Source organism: Haliotis rufescens, unplaced genomic scaffold (genome assembly GCF_023055435.1).
Source record: "Haliotis rufescens isolate VD_foot unplaced genomic scaffold, xgHalRufe1.0.p SCAF_3, whole genome shotgun sequence".
Lineage (NCBI taxonomy): Eukaryota > Metazoa > Mollusca > Gastropoda > Lepetellida > Haliotidae > Haliotis > Haliotis rufescens.
The window spans coordinates 31,456,114-31,477,138 of record NW_025964001.1 but is presented as its reverse complement, the minus strand read 5'-3'; the positions used below and the strand labels follow the sequence as shown (position 1 = coordinate 31,477,138).

At 41.1% G+C, this 21,025-nt stretch overlaps 2 protein-coding genes across 7 annotated transcripts in view; one reads left to right on the top strand and one right to left on the bottom strand.

The window, feature by feature from the left end:
* Positions 1 to 21,025, bottom strand: part of LOC124146087 (ral GTPase-activating protein subunit beta-like) — an 82,390-nt gene that overhangs the window by 51,844 nt on the left and 9,521 nt on the right. The gene's annotated exons all lie outside the window — the stretch shown is intronic.
* Positions 644 to 19,357, top strand: LOC124146105 (uncharacterized protein DDB_G0290685-like). Of its 3 annotated transcripts, none has more exons than XM_048402854.1 (6): positions 644 to 797; positions 4,814 to 4,945; positions 8,912 to 9,043; positions 11,128 to 11,259; positions 11,910 to 13,010; positions 13,661 to 19,357. In XM_048402854.1, the coding sequence occupies exons 5-6, from the start codon at positions 11,911 to 11,913 to the stop codon at positions 18,354 to 18,356; spliced, it is 5,796 nt and encodes a 1,931-aa protein (XP_048258811.1). In that variant the 5' UTR covers positions 644 to 797; positions 4,814 to 4,945; positions 8,912 to 9,043; positions 11,128 to 11,259; position 11,910; the 3' UTR covers positions 18,357 to 19,357. The 3 variants fall into 3 exon arrangements, with proteins under 3 accessions (XP_048258811.1, XP_048258812.1, XP_048258813.1); XM_048402856.1 differs by lacking the exon at positions 644 to 797 and adding an exon at positions 869 to 953; XM_048402855.1 differs by lacking the exon at positions 11,128 to 11,259.

Here is a 21,025-nt window from a genome sequence, read left to right as displayed (position 1 = left end):
CCAGTTGGTTGAACTGTACAAGATTTTCAAATATTTGATCGCTAAAGTCATTTGTTTGTATGTTCAAGACAGAACACAAAAGTCAGCTATGCATGATGGACTTGTTTATATGTATCTCGTAAAAGGTAACCCAAAGTAGATGAAAATATGTACAAGAATTCAAAAGAATTTGCTAAAAATAAGTCCCCAAAATAACTTATTGGAAGCAAATAAAAACTTCCCACTGTCTTCCACTTTAGGGCAAATTTAGGAAAATTAGTGTGTTAGTGTGTTTGTGTGTGTGTGTGTGTGTGTTTTTATGTTAGTGTTTGTGTGTGTGTACATGAATTGCATAAATATTTCATAGATGACTCTCCAAGTATTACTTAAATCAATTTAACAGCTGCAAGCATTTGTCTAATAATCTCATGTTTGTCATTTTAATAAATAAGATGAAGTCCTTTCGAAAAATCGATTACATGGTTGTGTAGGTGGCCTCATAGGAATGTGCGTGCAGCACTGGAGCACACCCAGGCAAACTTGACATATTGATAAGGAGTTCAATAGGATATCATGTATAAGATCAAGAGGATATTCTAGCAATCCTTGATGACAGTGGGACACACTATTGTGCCTGCTAATTATATGCATGATCTTTATTCGTATAATTTCTGATCCAAGTTTTTAACCTTAAACACGTGATATCTACCGGATGTACGGTAGAAGCCATTGCTCTTTGCAGTTGTGTGCGACATTTGTAATTTGTATTTGTGTGGTGGAGGTCAAGCAGAACACAACTTGAACTGACAGTGCCTGTTGTAAGTTGATATAGTCTCCTTGAATAGAATTTCATTTTACGTGCAAACATAGATTCACATGAATACACAACTTTAGATCGAGGCTAGTAGTAACATAAATCACTTCCTGCACAGCTCACCTCAAAGTCATTTCTGTACATCAATGGCTGCTTCTTTGTGAGTATTGTGTGTCGAATGTAATGTCAATTTTCATATTTATTGATGTGTTAAAATTAATATGGAAACGCTAACATTTCAAGGCATTTAACCACCGTTACATCTGCACGGCCATAAAATAACTGGGTCAGATTACCTTACATATGTACATATTTAGTGTAACTCTTGAGTACCGGTATTGTCAGGAAATGACTGGAATGCATCAGGTAACAGTGGAATCTGTCATTATAACACTTGTTATCACTTAAAAAATAAATTTAAGTCTGATTTGGAAAGCATTCTTTGTTAGGCCCCCCTTTTTAACCTAATTGTTTACATCGTTTTGCTGACGAATATTTAGGTAAAAATTATAATATGTAACCATAAATGCAGATAATATGTTTTATGAATTTGTTTTGGTACATTGGCTTATTGGAAAATAATACTGTTTACTATCTTTTAAATGCAGAATGTTAATATTTTATTTCTGTCAATCTCTTGTCAATAGTCAAGAGTGTCAATAAACATGCATTCAGTATAAAGTTGTTTCAGTGGGTTGGTTTAGTGGGACAAAATAACTACCACTTCTCTAAAGTGTAGAATTTGTTAGCAGTAACTGGTAATCATTTACTTCAGTCATAGTAAGTTGTGTTCTTGTCTTAGGTATTTGTGGTGACCAGACTAGGCTGCGTTCTTGTCTTAGGTATTTGTGGCGGCCCGACTAGGCTGTGTTCTTGTATTGGGTATTTGTGGTGGCCAGAGTAGGCTGTGTTCTTGTATTGGGTAATTGTGGTGGCCAGACTAGGCTGCGTTCTTGTATTGGGTATTTGTGGCGGCCCGACTAGGCTGCGTTCTCGTATTGGGTATTTGTGGCGGCCCGACTAGGCTGTGTTCTTGTCTTAGGTATTTGTGGCGGCCAGACTAGGCTGCGTTCTTGTATTGGGTGCTTGTGGTGGCCAGACTAGGCTGTGTTCTTGTATTGTGTATTTGTGGTGACCAGACTAGCCTGTGTTCTTGTATTGGGTATTTGTGATGTCCACAGTAGGCTGTGTTCTTGTATTGTGTATTTGTGGTGGCCAGAGTAGGCTGTGTTCTTGTATTTGGTATTTGTGGTGGCCAGACTAGGCTGTGTTCTTGTATTGGGTATTTGTGGTGACCAGAGTAGGTTGTGTTCTTGTATTTGGTATTTGTGATGTCCACAGTAGGCAGTGTTCTTGTATTGGGTATTTGTGGTGGCCAGACTAGGCTGTGTTCTTGTATTGTGTATTTGTAGTGACCAGGCCAGGCTGTGTTCTTGTATTGTGTATTTGTGGTGACCAGACTAGGCTGTGTTCTTGTATTGTGTATTTGTGGTGACCAGACTAGGCTGTGTTCTTGTATTGTGTATTTGTGGTGACCAGACTAGGCTGTGTTCTTGTATTGTGTATTTGTGGTGACCAGACTAGGCTGTGTTCTTGTCTTAGAGTGTTTGTGGTCACCAGAGTAGGCTGCGTTCTTGTATTGGGTATTTGTGGTGACCAGACTAGGCTGTGTTCTTGTCTTAGAGTGTTTGTGGTCACCAGAGTAGGCTGCGTTCTTGTATTGGGTATTTGTGGTGACCAGACTAGGCTGTGTTTTTGTATTGGGTATTTGTGGCGGCCAGGCCAGGCTGTGTTCTTGTATTGGTTTGTGGTCACCAGAGTAGGCTGCATTCTTGTATTGGGTATTTGTGGTGACCAGACTAGGCTGTGTTCTTGTCTTAGGTATTTGTGGTGACCAGACTAGGTTGTGTTCTTGTCTTAGGTATTTGTGGTGACGAGACTAGGCTGTGTTCTCGTATTGGGTATTTGTGGTGGCCAGACTAGGCTGTGTTCTTGTCTTAGGCATTTGTGGTGGCCAGAGTTGGTTGTGTTCTTGTATTGGGTATTTGTGGAGGCCAGAGAAGGCTGTGTTCTTGACTTAGGTATTTGTGGTGGCCAGACAAGGTTGTGTTCTTGTATTGGGTATTTGTGGCGACCAGACTAGGCTGTGTTCTTGTATTTGGTATTTGTGATGTCCACAGTAGGCAGTGTTCTTGTATTGGGTTTTTTGTGGTGGCCAGACTAGGCTGTGTTCTTGTATTTGGTATTTGTGATGTCCACAGTAGGCAGTGTTCTTGTATTGGGTATTTGTGGTGGCCAGACTAGGCTGTGTTCTTGTATTGTGTATTTGTAGTGGCCAGACTAGGCTGTGTTCTTGTATCGGGTATTTGTGATGTCCACAGTAGGCAGTGTTCTTGTATTAGGTATTTGTGGTGGCCAGACTAGGTTGTGTTCTTGTATTGTGTATTTGTAGTGGCCAGACTAGGCTGTGTTCTTGTATCGGGTATTTGTGATGTCCACAGTAGGCAGTGTTCTTGTATTAGGTATTTGTGGTGACCAGACTAGGCTGTGTTCTTGTATTGGGTATTTGTGATGTCCACAGTAGGCTGTGTTCTTGTATTGGGTATTTGTGGTGGCCAGACTAGCCTGTGTTCTTGTATTGGGTATTTGTGGTGGCCAGACTAGGCTGTGTTCTTGTCTTAGGTATTTGTGGCAGCCAGACTAGCCTGTGTTCTTGTCTTAGGTATTTGTGGTGGCCAGACTAGGCTGTGTTCTTGTCATAGGTATTTGTGGCGGCCAGACTAGGCTGTGTTCTTGTATTGGGTATTTGTGGTGGCCAGACTAGGCTGTATTCTTGTATTGGGTATTTGTGGTGGCCAGACTAGGCTGTGTTCTTGTATTGGGTATTTGTGGTGGCCAGACTAGGCTGTGTTCTTGTATTGGGTATTTGTGGTGACCAGACTAGGCTGTGTTCTTGTATCGGGTATTTGTGGTGATCAGACTAGGCTGTGTTCTTGTATTGGGTATTTGTGGTGACCAGACTAGGCTGTGTTCTTGTATTGGGTATTTGTGGTGACCAGACTAGGCTGTGTTCTTGTATCGGGTATTTGTGGTGATCAGACTAGGCTGTGTTCTTGTATTGGGTATTTGTGGTGGCCAGACTAGGCTGTGTTCTTGTATTGGGTATTTGTGGTGGCCAGACGAGGCTGTGTTCTTGTATTGGGTATTTGTGGTAGCCAGACTAGGCTGTGTTCTTGTATTGGGTATTTGTGGTGACCAGACTAGGCTGTGTTATTGTCTTAGGTATTTGTGGTGACCAGACTAGGTTGTGTTCTTGTCTTAGGTATTTGTGGTGACGAGACTAGGCTGTGTTCTCGTATTGGGTATTTGTGGTGACCAGACTAGGCTGTGTTCTCGTATTGGGTATTTGTGGTGACCAGACTAGGCTGTGTTCTTGTCTTAGTATAACGTGTGGTGGCCAGACTAGGCTGTGTTCTTGTCTTAGTATAACGTGTGGTGGCCAGACTAGGCTGTGTTCTTGTCTTAGGCATTTGTGGTGGCCAGAGTTGGTTGTGTTCTTGTATTGGGTATTTGCGGAGGCCAGAGAAGGCTGTGTTCTTGGCTTAGGTATTTGTGGTGGCCAGACAAGGCTGTGTTCTTGTATTGGGTATTTGTGGCAGCCAGACTAGGCTGTGTTCTTGTATTGGGTATTTGTGGTGACCAGAGTTGGTTGTGTTCATGTATTGGGTATTTGTGGTGGCCAGACTAGGCTGTGTTCTTGTCTTAGGCATTTGTGGTGGCCAGAGTTGGTTGTGTTCTTGTATAAAGGTATTTGTGGTGACCAGACTAGGTTGTGTTCTTGTATAGGGTATTTGTGGTGACCAGAGGCTAAATTTACAATACATTTGAACAATTATTTGCTAAAAAGCTACCTTGTAAAAATACCTTTTGTTTGATATTCTTAGTTGCATATTTTATATTTCAAAGATTGATTGGACAGGCATGTAAAACTCACACAAGCGATCATTATTTCTTTTTTAGGTTGTGAACTTTGGCTCCAGTTGGTCTAATCCATAAATAGAAGAAATAAATTGTGCTAGACAGTAGACGGATACCAGCACAAGTCAAGTGTATTTATCAAGTCAAGGAAAACTGGCAAGAACATAATCAAAGGTAAATAGACAACCTCATTTGTATATTCTGTCATTAAACAAGCTCTGCTCTGGAACTACTAAGTTAAAATCTAATTTCTTGAGCCTTGATTATGCTACAATATTTTTTATCCAATAAATATCTTCACAGAGGAAGCATTAACAAGACGTAAGTTGCCCTAATTTCGTCAACTGAGCTGTGAGACTTGAACATGAATATTTTAGCTATCAATTTTTTGTTGGTTCATATATTTTTAAATTGCCTTTAATACATTTAAATGTAATAAGTTGCTACTTGCTCAACGGCATTAAGCAGTGATTGACAATAGCAAGTCACCAAGTTTAGAACTTAATTCAGGTTGTGTTCTTGTATTGGGTATTTGTGGTGGCCAGAGTAGGCTGTGTTCTTGTATTGGGTATTTGTGGTGGCCAGACTAGTATGAGTTCTACTATTTGGTATTAGTGGTGACCAGAGTAGGTTGTGTTCTTGTATTGGGTATTTGTGGTGACTAGAGTAGGCTGTATTCTTGTATTGGGTATTTGTGGTGACCAGAGTAGGCTGTATTCTTGTATTGGGTATTTGTGGTGACCAGAGTAGGCTGTATTCTTGTATTGGGTATTTGTGGTGACCAGAGTAGGTTGTGTTCTTGTATTTGGTATTTGTGATGTCCACAGTAGGCTGTATTCTTGTATTGGGTATTTGTGGTGACCAGAGTAGGCTGTATTCTTGTATTGGGTATTTGTGGTGGCCAGACTAGGCTGTGTTCTTGTATTGGGTATTTGTGGTGGCCAGACTAGGCTGTGTTCTTGTATCGGGTATTTGTGGTGGCCAGACTAGGCTGTGTTCTTGTATTGGGTATTTGTGGTGGCCAGACTCGGCTGTGTTCTTGTATTGGGTATTTGTGATGTCCACAGTAGGCAGTGTTCTTGTATTGGGTATTTGTGGTGGCCAGACTAGGCTGTGTTCTTGTATTGGGTATTTGTGATGTCCACAGTAGGCAGTGTTCTTGTATTGGGTATTTGTGGTGGCCAGACTCGGCTGTGTATTTGGTATTTGTGATGTCCACAGTAGGCAGTGTTCTTGTATTGGGTATTTGTGGTGGCCAGACTAGGCTGTGTTCTTGTATTGGGTATTTGTGGTGACCAGAGTAGGTTGTGTTCTTGTATTTGGTATTTGTGGTGGCCAGAGTAGGCTGTGTTCTTGTATTTGGTATTTGTGGTGGCCAGACTAGGCTGTGTTCTTGTATTGGGTATTTGTGGTGACCAGAGTAGGTTGTGTTCTTGTATTTGGTATTTGTGATGTCCACAGTAGGCAGTGTTCTTGTATTGGGTATTTGTGGTGGCCAGACTAGGCTGTGTTCTTGTATTGTGTATTTGTAGTGACCAGGCCAGGCTGTGTTCTTGTATTGTGTATTTGTGGTGACCAGACTAGGCTGTGTTCTTGTATTGTGTATTTGTGGTGACCAGACTAGGCTGTGTTCTTGTATTGTGTATTTGTGGTGACCAGACTAGGCTGTGTTCTTGTATTGTGTATTTGTGGTGACCAGACTAGGCTGTGTTCTTGTCTTAGAGTGTTTGTGGTCACCAGAGTAGGCTGCGTTCTTGTATTGGGTATTTGTGGTGACCAGACTAGGCTGTGTTCTTGTCTTAGAGTGTTTGTGGTCACCAGAGTAGGCTGCGTTCTTGTATTGGGTATTTGTGGTGACCAGACTAGGCTGTGTTTTTGTATTGGGTATTTGTGGCGGCCAGGCCAGGCTGTGTTCTTGTATTGGTTTGTGGTCACCAGAGTAGGCTGCATTCTTGTATTGGGTATTTGTGGTGACCAGACTAGGCTGTGTTCTTGTCTTAGGTATTTGTGGTGACCAGACTAGGTTGTGTTCTTGTCTTAGGTATTTGTGGTGACGAGACTAGGCTGTGTTCTCGTATTGGGTATTTGTGGTGGCCAGACTAGGCTGTGTTCTTGTCTTAGGCATTTGTGGTGGCCAGAGTTGGTTGTGTTCTTGTATTGGGTATTTGTGGAGGCCAGAGAAGGCTGTGTTCTTGACTTAGGTATTTGTGGTGGCCAGACAAGGTTGTGTTCTTGTATTGGGTATTTGTGGCGACCAGACTAGGCTGTGTTCTTGTATTTGGTATTTGTGATGTCCACAGTAGGCAGTGTTCTTGTATTGGGTTTTTTGTGGTGGCCAGACTAGGCTGTGTTCTTGTATTTGGTATTTGTGATGTCCACAGTAGGCAGTGTTCTTGTATTGGGTATTTGTGGTGGCCAGACTAGGCTGTGTTCTTGTATTGTGTATTTGTAGTGGCCAGACTAGGCTGTGTTCTTGTATCGGGTATTTGTGATGTCCACAGTAGGCAGTGTTCTTGTATTAGGTATTTGTGGTGGCCAGACTAGGTTGTGTTCTTGTATTGTGTATTTGTAGTGGCCAGACTAGGCTGTGTTCTTGTATCGGGTATTTGTGATGTCCACAGTAGGCAGTGTTCTTGTATTAGGTATTTGTGGTGACCAGACTAGGCTGTGTTCTTGTATTGGGTATTTGTGATGTCCACAGTAGGCTGTGTTCTTGTATTGGGTATTTGTGGTGGCCAGACTAGCCTGTGTTCTTGTATTGGGTATTTGTGGTGGCCAGACTAGGCTGTGTTCTTGTCTTAGGTATTTGTGGCAGCCAGACTAGCCTGTGTTCTTGTCTTAGGTATTTGTGGTGGCCAGACTAGGCTGTGTTCTTGTCATAGGTATTTGTGGCGGCCAGACTAGGCTGTGTTCTTGTATTGGGTATTTGTGGTGGCCAGACTAGGCTGTATTCTTGTATTGGGTATTTGTGGTGGCCAGACTAGGCTGTGTTCTTGTATTGGGTATTTGTGGTGGCCAGACTAGGCTGTGTTCTTGTATTGGGTATTTGTGGTGACCAGACTAGGCTGTGTTCTTGTATCGGGTATTTGTGGTGATCAGACTAGGCTGTGTTCTTGTATTGGGTATTTGTGGTGACCAGACTAGGCTGTGTTCTTGTATTGGGTATTTGTGGTGACCAGACTAGGCTGTGTTCTTGTATCGGGTATTTGTGGTGATCAGACTAGGCTGTGTTCTTGTATTGGGTATTTGTGGTGGCCAGACTAGGCTGTGTTCTTGTATTGGGTATTTGTGGTGGCCAGACGAGGCTGTGTTCTTGTATTGGGTATTTGTGGTAGCCAGACTAGGCTGTGTTCTTGTATTGGGTATTTGTGGTGACCAGACTAGGCTGTGTTATTGTCTTAGGTATTTGTGGTGACCAGACTAGGTTGTGTTCTTGTCTTAGGTATTTGTGGTGACGAGACTAGGCTGTGTTCTCGTATTGGGTATTTGTGGTGACCAGACTAGGCTGTGTTCTCGTATTGGGTATTTGTGGTGACCAGACTAGGCTGTGTTCTTGTCTTAGTATAACGTGTGGTGGCCAGACTAGGCTGTGTTCTTGTCTTAGTATAACGTGTGGTGGCCAGACTAGGCTGTGTTCTTGTCTTAGGCATTTGTGGTGGCCAGAGTTGGTTGTGTTCTTGTATTGGGTATTTGCGGAGGCCAGAGAAGGCTGTGTTCTTGGCTTAGGTATTTGTGGTGGCCAGACAAGGCTGTGTTCTTGTATTGGGTATTTGTGGCAGCCAGACTAGGCTGTGTTCTTGTATTGGGTATTTGTGGTGACCAGAGTTGGTTGTGTTCATGTATTGGGTATTTGTGGTGGCCAGACTAGGCTGTGTTCTTGTCTTAGGCATTTGTGGTGGCCAGAGTTGGTTGTGTTCTTGTATAAAGGTATTTGTGGTGACCAGACTAGGTTGTGTTCTTGTATAGGGTATTTGTGGTGACCAGAGGCTAAATTTACAATACATTTGAACAATTATTTGCTAAAAAGCTACCTTGTAAAAATACCTTTTGTTTGATATTCTTAGTTGCATATTTTATATTTCAAAGATTGATTGGACAGGCATGTAAAACTCACACAAGCGATCATTATTTCTTTTTTAGGTTGTGAACTTTGGCTCCAGTTGGTCTAATCCATAAATAGAAGAAATAAATTGTGCTAGACAGTAGACGGATACCAGCACAAGTCAAGTGTATTTATCAAGTCAAGGAAAACTGGCAAGAACATAATCAAAGGTAAATAGACAACCTCATTTGTATATTCTGTCATTAAACAAGCTCTGCTCTGGAACTACTAAGTTAAAATCTAATTTCTTGAGCCTTGATTATGCTACAATATTTTTTATCCAATAAATATCTTCACAGAGGAAGCATTAACAAGACGTAAGTTGCCCTAATTTCGTCAACTGAGCTGTGAGACTTGAACATGAATATTTTAGCTATCAATTTTTTGTTGGTTCATATATTTTTAAATTGCCTTTAATACATTTAAATGTAATAAGTTGCTACTTGCTCAACGGCATTAAGCAGTGATTGACAATAGCAAGTCACCAAGTTTAGAACTTAATTCAGGTTGTGTTCTTGTATTGGGTATTTGTGGTGGCCAGAGTAGGCTGTGTTCTTGTATTGGGTATTTGTGGTGGCCAGACTAGTATGAGTTCTACTATTTGGTATTAGTGGTGACCAGAGTAGGTTGTGTTCTTGTATTGGGTATTTGTGGTGACTAGAGTAGGCTGTATTCTTGTATTGGGTATTTGTGGTGACCAGAGTAGGCTGTATTCTTGTATTGGGTATTTGTGGTGACCAGAGTAGGCTGTATTCTTGTATTGGGTATTTGTGGTGACCAGAGTAGGTTGTGTTCTTGTATTTGGTATTTGTGATGTCCACAGTAGGCTGTATTCTTGTATTGGGTATTTGTGGTGACCAGAGTAGGCTGTATTCTTGTATTGGGTATTTGTGGTGGCCAGACTAGGCTGTGTTCTTGTATTGGGTATTTGTGGTGGCCAGACTAGGCTGTGTTCTTGTATCGGGTATTTGTGGTGGCCAGACTAGGCTGTGTTCTTGTATTGGGTATTTGTGGTGGCCAGACTCGGCTGTGTTCTTGTATTGGGTATTTGTGATGTCCACAGTAGGCAGTGTTCTTGTATTGGGTATTTGTGGTGGCCAGACTAGGCTGTGTTCTTGTATTGGGTATTTGTGATGTCCACAGTAGGCAGTGTTCTTGTATTGGGTATTTGTGGTGGCCAGACTCGGCTGTGTATTTGGTATTTGTGATGTCCACAGTAGGCAGTGTTCTTGTATTGGGTATTTGTGGTGGCCAGACTAGGCTGTGTTCTTGTATTGGGTATTTGTGGTGACCAGAGTAGGTTGTGTTCTTGTATTTGGTATTTGTGATGTCCACAGTAGGCAGTGTTCTTGTATTGGGTATTTGTGGTGGCCAGACTAGGCTGTGTTCTTGTATTGTGTATTTGTAGTGGCCAGAGTAGGCTGTGTTCTTGTATTGTGTATTTGTGGTGGCCAGACTAGGCTGTGTTCTTGTATTGGGTATTTGTGATGTCCACAGTAGGCAGTGTTCTTGTATTGGGTATTTGTGGTGGCCAGACTAGGCTGTGTTCTTGTATTGGGTATTTGTGGTGGCCAGACTAGGCTGTGTTCTTGTATTGGGTATTTGTGGTGGCCAGACTAGGCTGTGTTCTTGTATTGGGTATTTGTGGTGGCCAGACTAGGCTGTGTTCTTGAATTGGGTATTTGTGGTGGCCAGACTAGGCTGTGTTCTTGTATTGGGTATTTGTGGTGGCCAGAGTTGGTTGTGTTCTTGTATAAAGGTATTTGTGGTGACCAGACTAGGTTGTGTTCTTGTATTGGGTATTTGTGGTGACCAGACTAGGCTGTGTTCTTGTATCGGGTATTTGTGGCAGCCAGACTAGGCTGTGTTCTTGTATTGGGTATTTGTGGTGGCCAGAGTTGGTTGTGTTCTTGTATAAAGGTATTTGTGGTGACCAGACTAGGTTGTGTTCTTGTATTGGGTATTTGTGGTGGCCAGACTAGGCTGTGTTCTTGTCTTAGGCATTTGTGGTGGCCAGAGTTGGTTGTGTTCTTGTATAAAGGTATTTGTGGTGACCAGACTAGGTTGTGTTCTTGTATTGGGTATTTGTGGTGACCAGAGGCTAAATTTACAATACATTTGAACAATTATTTGCTAAAAAGCTACCTTGTAAAAATACCTTTTGTTTGATATTCTTAGTTGCATATTTTATATTTCAAAGATTGATTGGACAGGCATGTAAAACTCACACAAGCGATCATTATTTCTTTTTTAGGTTGTGAACTTTGGCTCCAGTTGGTCTAATCCATAAATAGAAGAAATAAATTGTGCTAGACAGTAGACAGATACCAGCACAAGTCAAGTGTATTGATCAAGTCAAGGAAAACTGGCAAGAACAAAATCAAAGGTAAATAGACAACCTCATTTGTATATTCTGTCATTAAACAAGCCCTACTCTGGAACTACTAAGTTAAAATCTAATTTCTTGAGCCTTGATTATGCTACAATATTTTTTATCCAATAAATATCTTCACAGAGGAAGCATTAACAAGACGTAAGTTGCCCTAATTTCGTCAACTGAGCTGTGAGACTTGAACATGAATATTTTAGCTATCAATTTTTTGTTGGTTCATATATTTTTAAATTGCCTTTAATACATTTAAATGTAATAAGTGGCTACTTGCTCAACAGCATTAAGCAGTGATTGACAATAGCAAGTCACCAAGTTTAGTACTCAATTCATTTAGACACTTCTAACTAAAAGCATATGTTGCTGGGTACCTCTGAATTCTTATCCAGAATCCAAACAAGTGAATGATGTGTTATGTTGCTGTATAGTGTGGGCCAGGCATGTTGTCCGAGCCTAATGGCACACATTCATCCAGGTGCAATGATGTTACCAGTGGATCCTAGTTGGATCTTACAACAAACATGGGGCACTGGGAACACATTCTGCCCTAGAATCCCCAATGAGTTTCTATACCATATACATAAACAACATCATTAATAAATTATCAGGAAGACCTAAATCTTACACAGAATGTCATCTGCTTTCAGAATGGATGAGACAATCTTCATCCAAAGTGGTCAGTCTGACCAAACATCTCACAAAGGGCTCTTGGCAACAAGCATGTCAGGCTCAACTACCCCACAGGGCACCCAAAGAAGCGTAACCCAGATTGTAGCCTCTGGAGGATTTCTAACAAACCCTGGAGGATCAGATGACACAGAAACCCAGGCAGGAAAAGAAGCAGTGGCAGAGACAGCAAGCCCTGAGGTGTCATTGAACAAAGACAGCAACCTGAATTCACTTCATGATAATGAAATATCCTCACCAGGTTACTCCAACTCTAAACAGATTGAGGAGGAAGAATCATCCAAAAGTCAGTCAACAATGGATACCTCACAAAGAGGCCAAAATAATCAGCATTTCCCATCTGATGCAGAATGCAAAGACCAAAAACCTAAACGCAACCAAGAAAGCCCAAACCTTCAATGCCTTGATGATGCAGGGAGGACAAAACCTCTCTCGGAAGTAGTTAGTGAAAACTCTAAATGTCATGTAGAGAATGAGGACTCCTCATCATCAGAACAAGGAAATCTTGCTGCAAGCAGCACAGATACACTCTCTGATTCAGAGAGTGAAAACTCTGGATATGATGCAGAGAATGAGGACTCCTCATCATCAGAACAAGGAGATCTTGCTGCAAGCAGTCCAAATACACTCTCTGATTCAGAGAGTGAAAACTCTGGATATGATGTAGAGAATGAGGACTCCTCATCATCAGAACAAGGAGATCTTGCTGCAAGCAGTCCAAATACACTCTCTGATTCAGAGAGTGAAAACTCTGGATATGATGTAGAGAATGAGCACTCCTCATCATCAGAACAAGGAGATCTTGCTGCAAGCAGTCCAAATACACTCTCTGATTCAGAGAGTGAAAACTCTGGATATGATGTAGAGAATGAGGACTCCTCATCATCAGAACAAGGAGATCTTGCTGCAAGCAGTCCAAATACACTCTCTGATTCAGAGAGTGAAAACTCTGGATATGATGTAGAGAATGAGGACTCCTCATCATCAGAACAAGGAGATCTTGCTGCAAGCAGTCCAAATACACTCTCTGATTCAGAGAACTGGCAAGAACATAATCAAAGGTAAATAGACAACCTCATTTGTATATTCTGTCATTAAACAAGCCCTACTCTGGAACTACTAAGTTAAAATCTAATTTCTTGAGCCTTGATTATGCTACAATATTTTTTATCCAATAAATATCTTCACAGAGGAAGCATTAACAAGACGTAAGTTGCCCTAATTTCGTCAACTGAGCTGTGAGACTTGAACATGAATATTTTAGCTATCAATTTTTTGTTGGTTCATATATTTTTAAATTGCCTTTAATACATTTAAATGTAATAAGTGGCTACTTGCTCAACAGCATTAAGCAGTGATTGACAATAGCAAGTCACCAAGTTTAGTACTCAATTCATTTAGACACTTCTAACTAAAAGCATATGTTGCTGGGTACCTCTGAATTCTTATCCAGAATCCAAACAAGTGAATGATGTGTTATGTTGCTGTATAGTGTGGGCCAGGCATGTTGTCCGAGCCTAATGGCACACATTCATCCAGGTGCAATGATGTTACCAGTGGATCCTAGTTGGATCTTACAACAAACATGGGGCACTGGGAACACATTCTGCCCTAGAATCCCCAATGAGTTTCTATACCATATACATAAACAACATCATTAATAAATTATCAGGAAGACCTAAATCTTACACAGAATGTCATCTGCTTTCAGAATGGATGAGACAATCTTCATCCAAAGTGGTCAGTCTGACCAAACATCTCACAAAGGGCTCTTGGCAACAAGCATGTCAGGCTCAACTACCCCACAGGGCACCCAAAGAAGCGTAACCCAGATTGTAGCCTCTGGAGGATTTCTAACAAACCCTGGAGGATCAGATGACACAGAAACCCAGGCAGGAAAAGAAGCAGTGGCAGAGACAGCAAGCCCTGAGGTGTCATTGAACAAAGACAGCAACCTGAATTCACTTCATGATAATGAAATATCCTCACCAGGTTACTCCAACTCTAAACAGATTGAGGAGGAAGAATCATCCAAAAGTCAGTCAACAATGGGTACCTTACAAAGAGGCCAAAATAATCAGCATTTCCCATCTGATGCAGAATGCAAAGACCAAAAACCTAAACGCAACCAAGAAAGCCCAAACCTTCAATGCCTTGATGATGCAGGGAGGACAAAACCTCTCTCGGAAGTAGATAGTGAAAACTCTAAATGTCATGTAGAGAATGAGGACTCCTCATCATCAGAACAAGGAAATCTTGCTGCAAGCAGCACAGATACACTCTCTGATTCAGAGAGTGAAAACTCTGGATATGATGCAGATAATGAGGACTCCTCATCATCAGAACAAGGAGATCTTGCTGCAAGCAGTCCAAATACACTCTCTGATTCAGAGAGTGAAAACTCTGGATATGATGCAGATAATGAGGACTCCTCATCATCAGAACAAGGAGATCTTGCTGCAAGCAGTCCAAATACACTCTCTGATTCAGAGAGTGAAAACTCTGGATATGATGCAGATAATGAGGACTCCTCATCATCAGAACAAGGAGATCTTGCTGCAAGCAGTCCAAATACACTCTCTGATTCAGAGAGTGAAAACTCTGGATATGATGCAGATAATGAGGACTCCTCATCATCAGAACAAGGAGATCTTGCTGCAAGCAGTCCAAATACACTCTCTGATTCAGAGAGTGAAAACTCTGGATATGATGTAGAGAATGAGGACTCCTCATCATCAGAACAAGGAGATCTTGCTGCAAGCAGTCCAAATACACTCTCTGATTCAGAGAGTGAAAACTCTGGATATGATGCAGATAATGAGGACTCCTCATCATCAGAACAAGGAGATCTTGCTGCAAGCAGTCCAAATACACTCTCTGATTCAGAGAGTGAAAACTCTGGATATGATGCAGATAATGAGGACTCCTCATCATCAGAACAAGGAGATCTTGCTGCAAGCAGTCCAAATACACTCTCTGATTCAGAGAGTGAAAACTCAGGATATGATGTAGAGAATGAGGACTCCTCATCATCAGAACAAGGGGATCTTGCTGCAAGCAGTCCAAATACACTCTCTGATTCAGAGAGTGAAAACTCTGGATATGATGCAGATAATGAGGACTCCTCATCATCAGAACAAGGAGATCTTGCTGCAAGCAGTCCAAATACACTCTCTGATTCAGAGAGTGAAAACTCTGGATATGATGCAGATAATGAGGACTCCTCATCATCAGAACAAGGAAATTTTGCTGCAAGCAGTCCAAATACACTCTCTGATTCAGAGAGTGAAAACTCTGGATATGATGCAGATAATGAGGACTCCTCATCATCAGAACAAGGAGATCTTGCTGCAAGCAGTCCAAATACACTCTCTGATTCAGAGAGTGAAAACTCTGGATATGATGCAGATAATGAGGACTCCTCATCATCAGAACAAGGAGATCTTGCTGCAAGCAGTCCAAATACACTCTCTGATTCAGAGAGTGAAAACTCTGGATATGATGCAGATAATGAAGACTCCTCATCATCAGAACAAGGAGATCTTGCTGCAAGCAGTCCAAATACACTCTCTGATTCAGAGAGTGAAAACTCTGGATATGATGCAGATAATGAGGACTCCTCATCATCAGAACAAGGAGATCTTGCTGCAAGCAGTCCAAATACACTCTCTGATTCAGAGAGTGAAAACTCTGGATATGATGCAGATAATGAGGACTCCTCATCATCAGAACAAGGAGATCTTGCTGCAAGCAGTCCAAATACACTCTCTGATTCAGAGAGTGAAAACTCTGGATATGATGCAGATAATGAGGACTCCTCATCATCAGAACAAGGAGATCTTGCTGCAAGCAGCACAGATACACTCTCTGATTCACAGAGTGAAAACTCTAGATATGATGTAGAGAATGAGGACTCCTCATCATCAGAACAAGGAGATCTTGCTGCAAGCAGCACAGATACACTCTCTAATTCAGAGAGTGAAAACTCTGGATATGATGCAGATAATGAGGACTCCTCATCATCAGAACAAGGAGATTTTGCTGCAAGCAGTCCAAATACACTCTCTGATTCAGAGAGTGAAAACTCTGGATATGATGCAGATAATGAGGACTCCTCATCATCAGAACAAGGAAATCTTGCTGCAAGCAGCACAGATACACTCTCTGATTCAGAGAGTGAAAACTCTGGATATGATGCAGATAATGAGGACTCCTCATCATCAGAACAAGGAGATCTTGCTGCAAGCAGTCCAAATACACTCTCTGATTCAGAGAGTGAAAACTCTGGATATGATGCAGATAATGAGGACTCCTCATCATCAGAACAAGGAGATCTTGCTGCAAGCAGTCCAAATACACTCTCTGATTCAGAGAGTGAAAACTCTGGATATGATGCAGATAATGAGGACTCCTCATCATCAGAACAAGGAGATCTTGCTGCAAGCAGTCCAAATACACTCTCTGATTCAGAGAGTGAAAACTCTGGATATGATGCAGATAATGAGGACTCCTCATCATCAGAACAAGGAGATCTTGCTGCAAGCAGTCCAAATACACTCTCTGATTCAGAGAGTGAAAACTCTGGATATGATGCAGATAATGAGGACTCCTCATCATCAGAACAAGGAGATCTTGCTGCAAGCAGTCCAAATACACTCTCTGATTCAGAGAGTGAAAACTCTGGATATGATGCAGATAATGAGGACTCCTCATCATCAGAACAAGGAGATCTTGCTGCAAGCAGTCCAAATACACTCTCTGATTCAGAGAGTGAAAACTCTGGATATGATGCAGATAATGAGGACTCCTCATCATCAGAACAAGGAGATCTTGCTGCAAGCAGTCCAAATACACTCTCTGATTCAGAGAGTGAAAACTCTGGATATGATGCAGATAATGAGGACTCCTCATCATCAGAACAAGGAGATCTTGCTGCAAGCAGTCCAAATACACTCTCTGATTCAGAGAGTGAAAACTCTGGATATGATGTAGAGAATGAGGACTCCTCATCATCAGAACAAGGGGATCTTGCTGCAAGCAGTCCAAATACACTCTCTGATTCAGAGAGTGAAAACTCTGGATATGATGCAGATAATGAGGACTCCTCATCATCAGAACAAGGAGATCTTGCTGCAAGCAGTCCAAATACACTCTCTGATTCAGAGAGTGAAAACTCTGGATATGATGCAGATAATGAGGACTCCTCATCATCAGAACAAGGAAATTTTGCTGCAAGCAGTCCAAATACACTCTCTGATTCAGAGAGTGAAAACTCTGGATATGATGCAGATAATGAGGACTCCTCATCATCAGAACAAGGAGATCTTGCTGCAAGCAGTCCAAATACACTCTCTGATTCAGAGAGTGAAAACTCTGGATATGATGCAGATAATGAGGACTCCTCATCATCAGAACAAGGAGATCTTGCTGCAAGCAGTCCAAATACACTCTCTGATTCAGAGAGTGAAAACTCTGGATATGATGCAGATAATGAGGACTCCTCATCATCAGAACAAGGAGATCTTGCTGCAAGCAGTCCAAATACACTCTCTGATTCAGAGAGTGAAAACTCTGGATATGATGCAGATAATGAGGACTCCTCATCATCAGAACAAGGAGATCTTGCTGCAAGCAGTCCAAATACACTCTCTGATTCAGAGAGTGAAAACTCTGGATATGATGCAGATAATGAGGACTCCTCATCATCAGAACAAGGAGATCTTGCTGCAAGCAGCACAGATACACTCTCTGATTCACAGAGTGAAAACTCTAGATATGATGTAGAGAATGAGGACTCCTCATCATCAGAACAAGGAGATCTTGCTGCAAGCAGCACAGATACACTCTCTAATTCAGAGAGTGAAAACTCTGGATATGATGCAGATAATGAGGACTCCTCATCATCAGAACAAGGAGATTTTGCTGCAAGCAGTCCAAATACACTCTCTGATTCAGAGAGTGAAAACTCTGGATATGATGCAGATAATGAGGACTCCTCATCATCAGAACAAGGAGATCTTGCTGCAAGCAGTCCAAATACACTCTCTGATTCAGAGAGTGAAAACTCTGGATATGATGCAGATAATGAGGACTCCTCATCATCAGAACAAGGAGATCTTGCTGCAAGCAGTCCAAATACACTCTCTGATTCAGAGAGTGAAAACTCTGGATATGATGTAGAGAATGAGGACTCCTCATCATCAGAACAAGGAGATCTTGCTGCAAGCAGTCCAAATACACTCTCTGATTCAGAGAGTGAAAACTCTGGATATGATGCAGATAATGAGGACTCCTCATCATCAGAACAAGGAGATCTTGCTGCAAGCAGCACAGATACACTCTCCGATTCAGAGAGTGAAAACTCTGGATATGATGCAGATAATGAGGACTCCTCATCATCAGATTGAGGAGATCTTGCTGCAAGCAGTCCAAATACACTCTCTGATTCAGAGAGTGAAAACTCTGGATATGATGCAGATAATGAGGACTCCTCATCATCAGATTGAGGAGATCTTGCTGCAAGCAGTCCAAATACACTCTCTGATTCAGAGAGTGAAAACTCTGGATATGATGCAGATAATGAGGACTCCTCATCATCAGAACAAGGAGATCTTGCTGCAAGCAGTCCAAATACACTCTCTGATTCAGAGAGTGAAAACTCTGGATATGATGCAGATAATGAGGACTCCTCATCATCAGAACAAGGAGATCTTGCTGCAAGCAGCACAGATACACTCTCTGATTCACAGAGTGAAAACTCTGGATATGATGCAGATAATGAGGACTCCTCATCATCAGAACAAGGAGATCTTGCTGCAAGCAGCACAGATACTCTCTCTGATTCAGAGAGTGAAAACTCTGAATATAATGCAGTTAATGAGGACTCCTCTTAGGCACATTTACCTATTAAAAATTTAATTACAGGTTTCATTGAATGTCAACCCTATTGAACTGTTTTTAGTGTCTCATGTATTTCCTTAATGTATGTTTGAAAACTATTTTTGTAATCTTTACCATGCTTACTATTTGTGTATTTAAATCCATAATTGAAACTTGTCGAGAAACCAAACATACATGACTGTACCTAATTTGACTTGACTAGGAATTAAAAGAATCACTATGGATCCTTGTAATTAAAATATGTATAAATTACAGTTATTCAAAGATGTATTTCTTGCAAATCTGATGAACTCCACATGTTATAATCTATGTATTAAAAAAAGAGTTTTTTGTCACATCTATTTTCTTAATTATGTCCCTTCAAATTGGGATCTGAATAAGAAACCATGCAGTCTGTCACAAATAGCTCACATATTGTATTCTATTGCATTGTATTGTATTTTAAGCAGGGATGCAGCTTTTTGTAAAACCGTATGTTTGATGATTGCAATTAAAATCCACAAAACTTTTTTGCATTTTGTCATGTTTGTAGTCATGTTAAATTTTGCAAAATACATAAAAACAAATAATTCAGTCTTAGTACTGTAATACCGGTACTGTTTAACTTAGTCTACCAAGTGTATTAAGTACGCAATAGAATGAATATTCACTATCATATTATGTTCATGCTGAAACTCTCTGTTGCGTAACGTTGTGATATAACTGGAATTAAACCCAACTCACTCACTCTGTTGCGTAACCGATAATTCTTCCAACATGTACAAAAACCCTTGTTTACCAGTTGTAGTAGCAGCCAAATGGAATAAGTGTTCAACAAGCACCTGCGAAATCTGTAACTTGCAGGAAGTCCCACTGCACTACAATTAGGTAGCCACCCTAATTTCTTTAGATCGATTATCACTTACCATGTACTTCGAGCAGTAACAACAAAACAATAGGATTCATGAAAATATTTATTAATAACATTGGCAATATATTAGGGGCTACTCGGTCGCTACATAAAAGACATACCTTGCGGGTATGAATGAAAAACCCTGCTGGTATGAATGAAAAGGTAGAATGCTAGTTACCCTGTGGGTAATGAACAAGTCCTGCAACCATGCCGGCCCTGGACTGTAAATTGGAAGAAAGGTACTTTGGGGGCCACAAGCCATTCCTATGCAGTATGCAGGGGATGGAATGACTTGTGAAGCCCTGGTTGCTACATAAATATATGAAACCGAATAGCCCAAAGGTGGAGACAGGGGATGGATGGAGGGTATCGCTGCAGCTGGTATAGACAATGACAGAAATAGGTAAACAATATCACGGCTGTTGGGGTTAATATAAGAAAACATTGTGACATCATGTCCGTAGTACTGGGCATGAGCAGAGGATAGAATGGTGCATTGTGGGATAGTTTAAATGTAACATGATACAGAGTATTTTTAACGTGAGGGAAGTTGGAAGTGAGCTGGGAATTACTATGGTGAATAAAGTGATCTGTAAATGTAAGTGGATATGGGCAAATATATTTATGGCAGGACATGGCAGGGGATATTGTGAAGCTAGGAACATGGGGAAAGGAAGAGAATATATGTTATCACTGCACAAACAAAAATATAGAATTTACATCTTGTATCTCATTTCTAATAAACTGTACCTCTCTCAGTAGCTATTGCAGTATATTGTGTTTGACCTCTAATACACTTGCTCTGATTTAAGAACATTGTGACACTTGTATTAGAAAAAATAAGATAGCTACCTGAATAATCGCAAAGAACAATTAAGAACGAAGCGTGGCTTATTTCACGATAAAACACTGTTCCATCCGTCATTTCTGGAGATTCGAACATGCCCTTGTAACTTGATTACGTCGTAAATTAGACGCAGTTATTTTTGAGAGGGAAGTGTCTAGTGAGTTGTTCCCCATAGATGTAGCTGGGCAAAAGTAGGGGATATATAACAACCAGTATTGGGAGAAAAGGGACAGATAATCAACATCAGAATTGTGAGAATATGCGGGAAGGACCAAATTTAATCCCCCAGTTCATAAAATGGACTTGTCTGACATTGCCAAGTCGGATTCTATTCAGGGAGTCATTATTATTCAAATACAGGTAAATATTTTTAAACATGTTAAAGCCTGTACATTTTATTAACATCATTAAAGAGGCTGTACATATTGATATCCAAT

What these genes read in the sequence shown, in the direction of transcription:
- LOC124146105 (XM_048402855.1), top strand. Translation starts at nt 11,911, where the DNA reads ATGGATGAGACAATCTTCATCCAAAGTGGTCAGTCTGACCAAACATCT. An exon ending in TGGCAAGAACATAATCAAAG is followed by an intron (nt 13,011 to 13,660) that starts GTAAATAGACAA and finishes ATCTGCTTTCAG; the next exon opens with AATGGATGAGACAATCTTCA.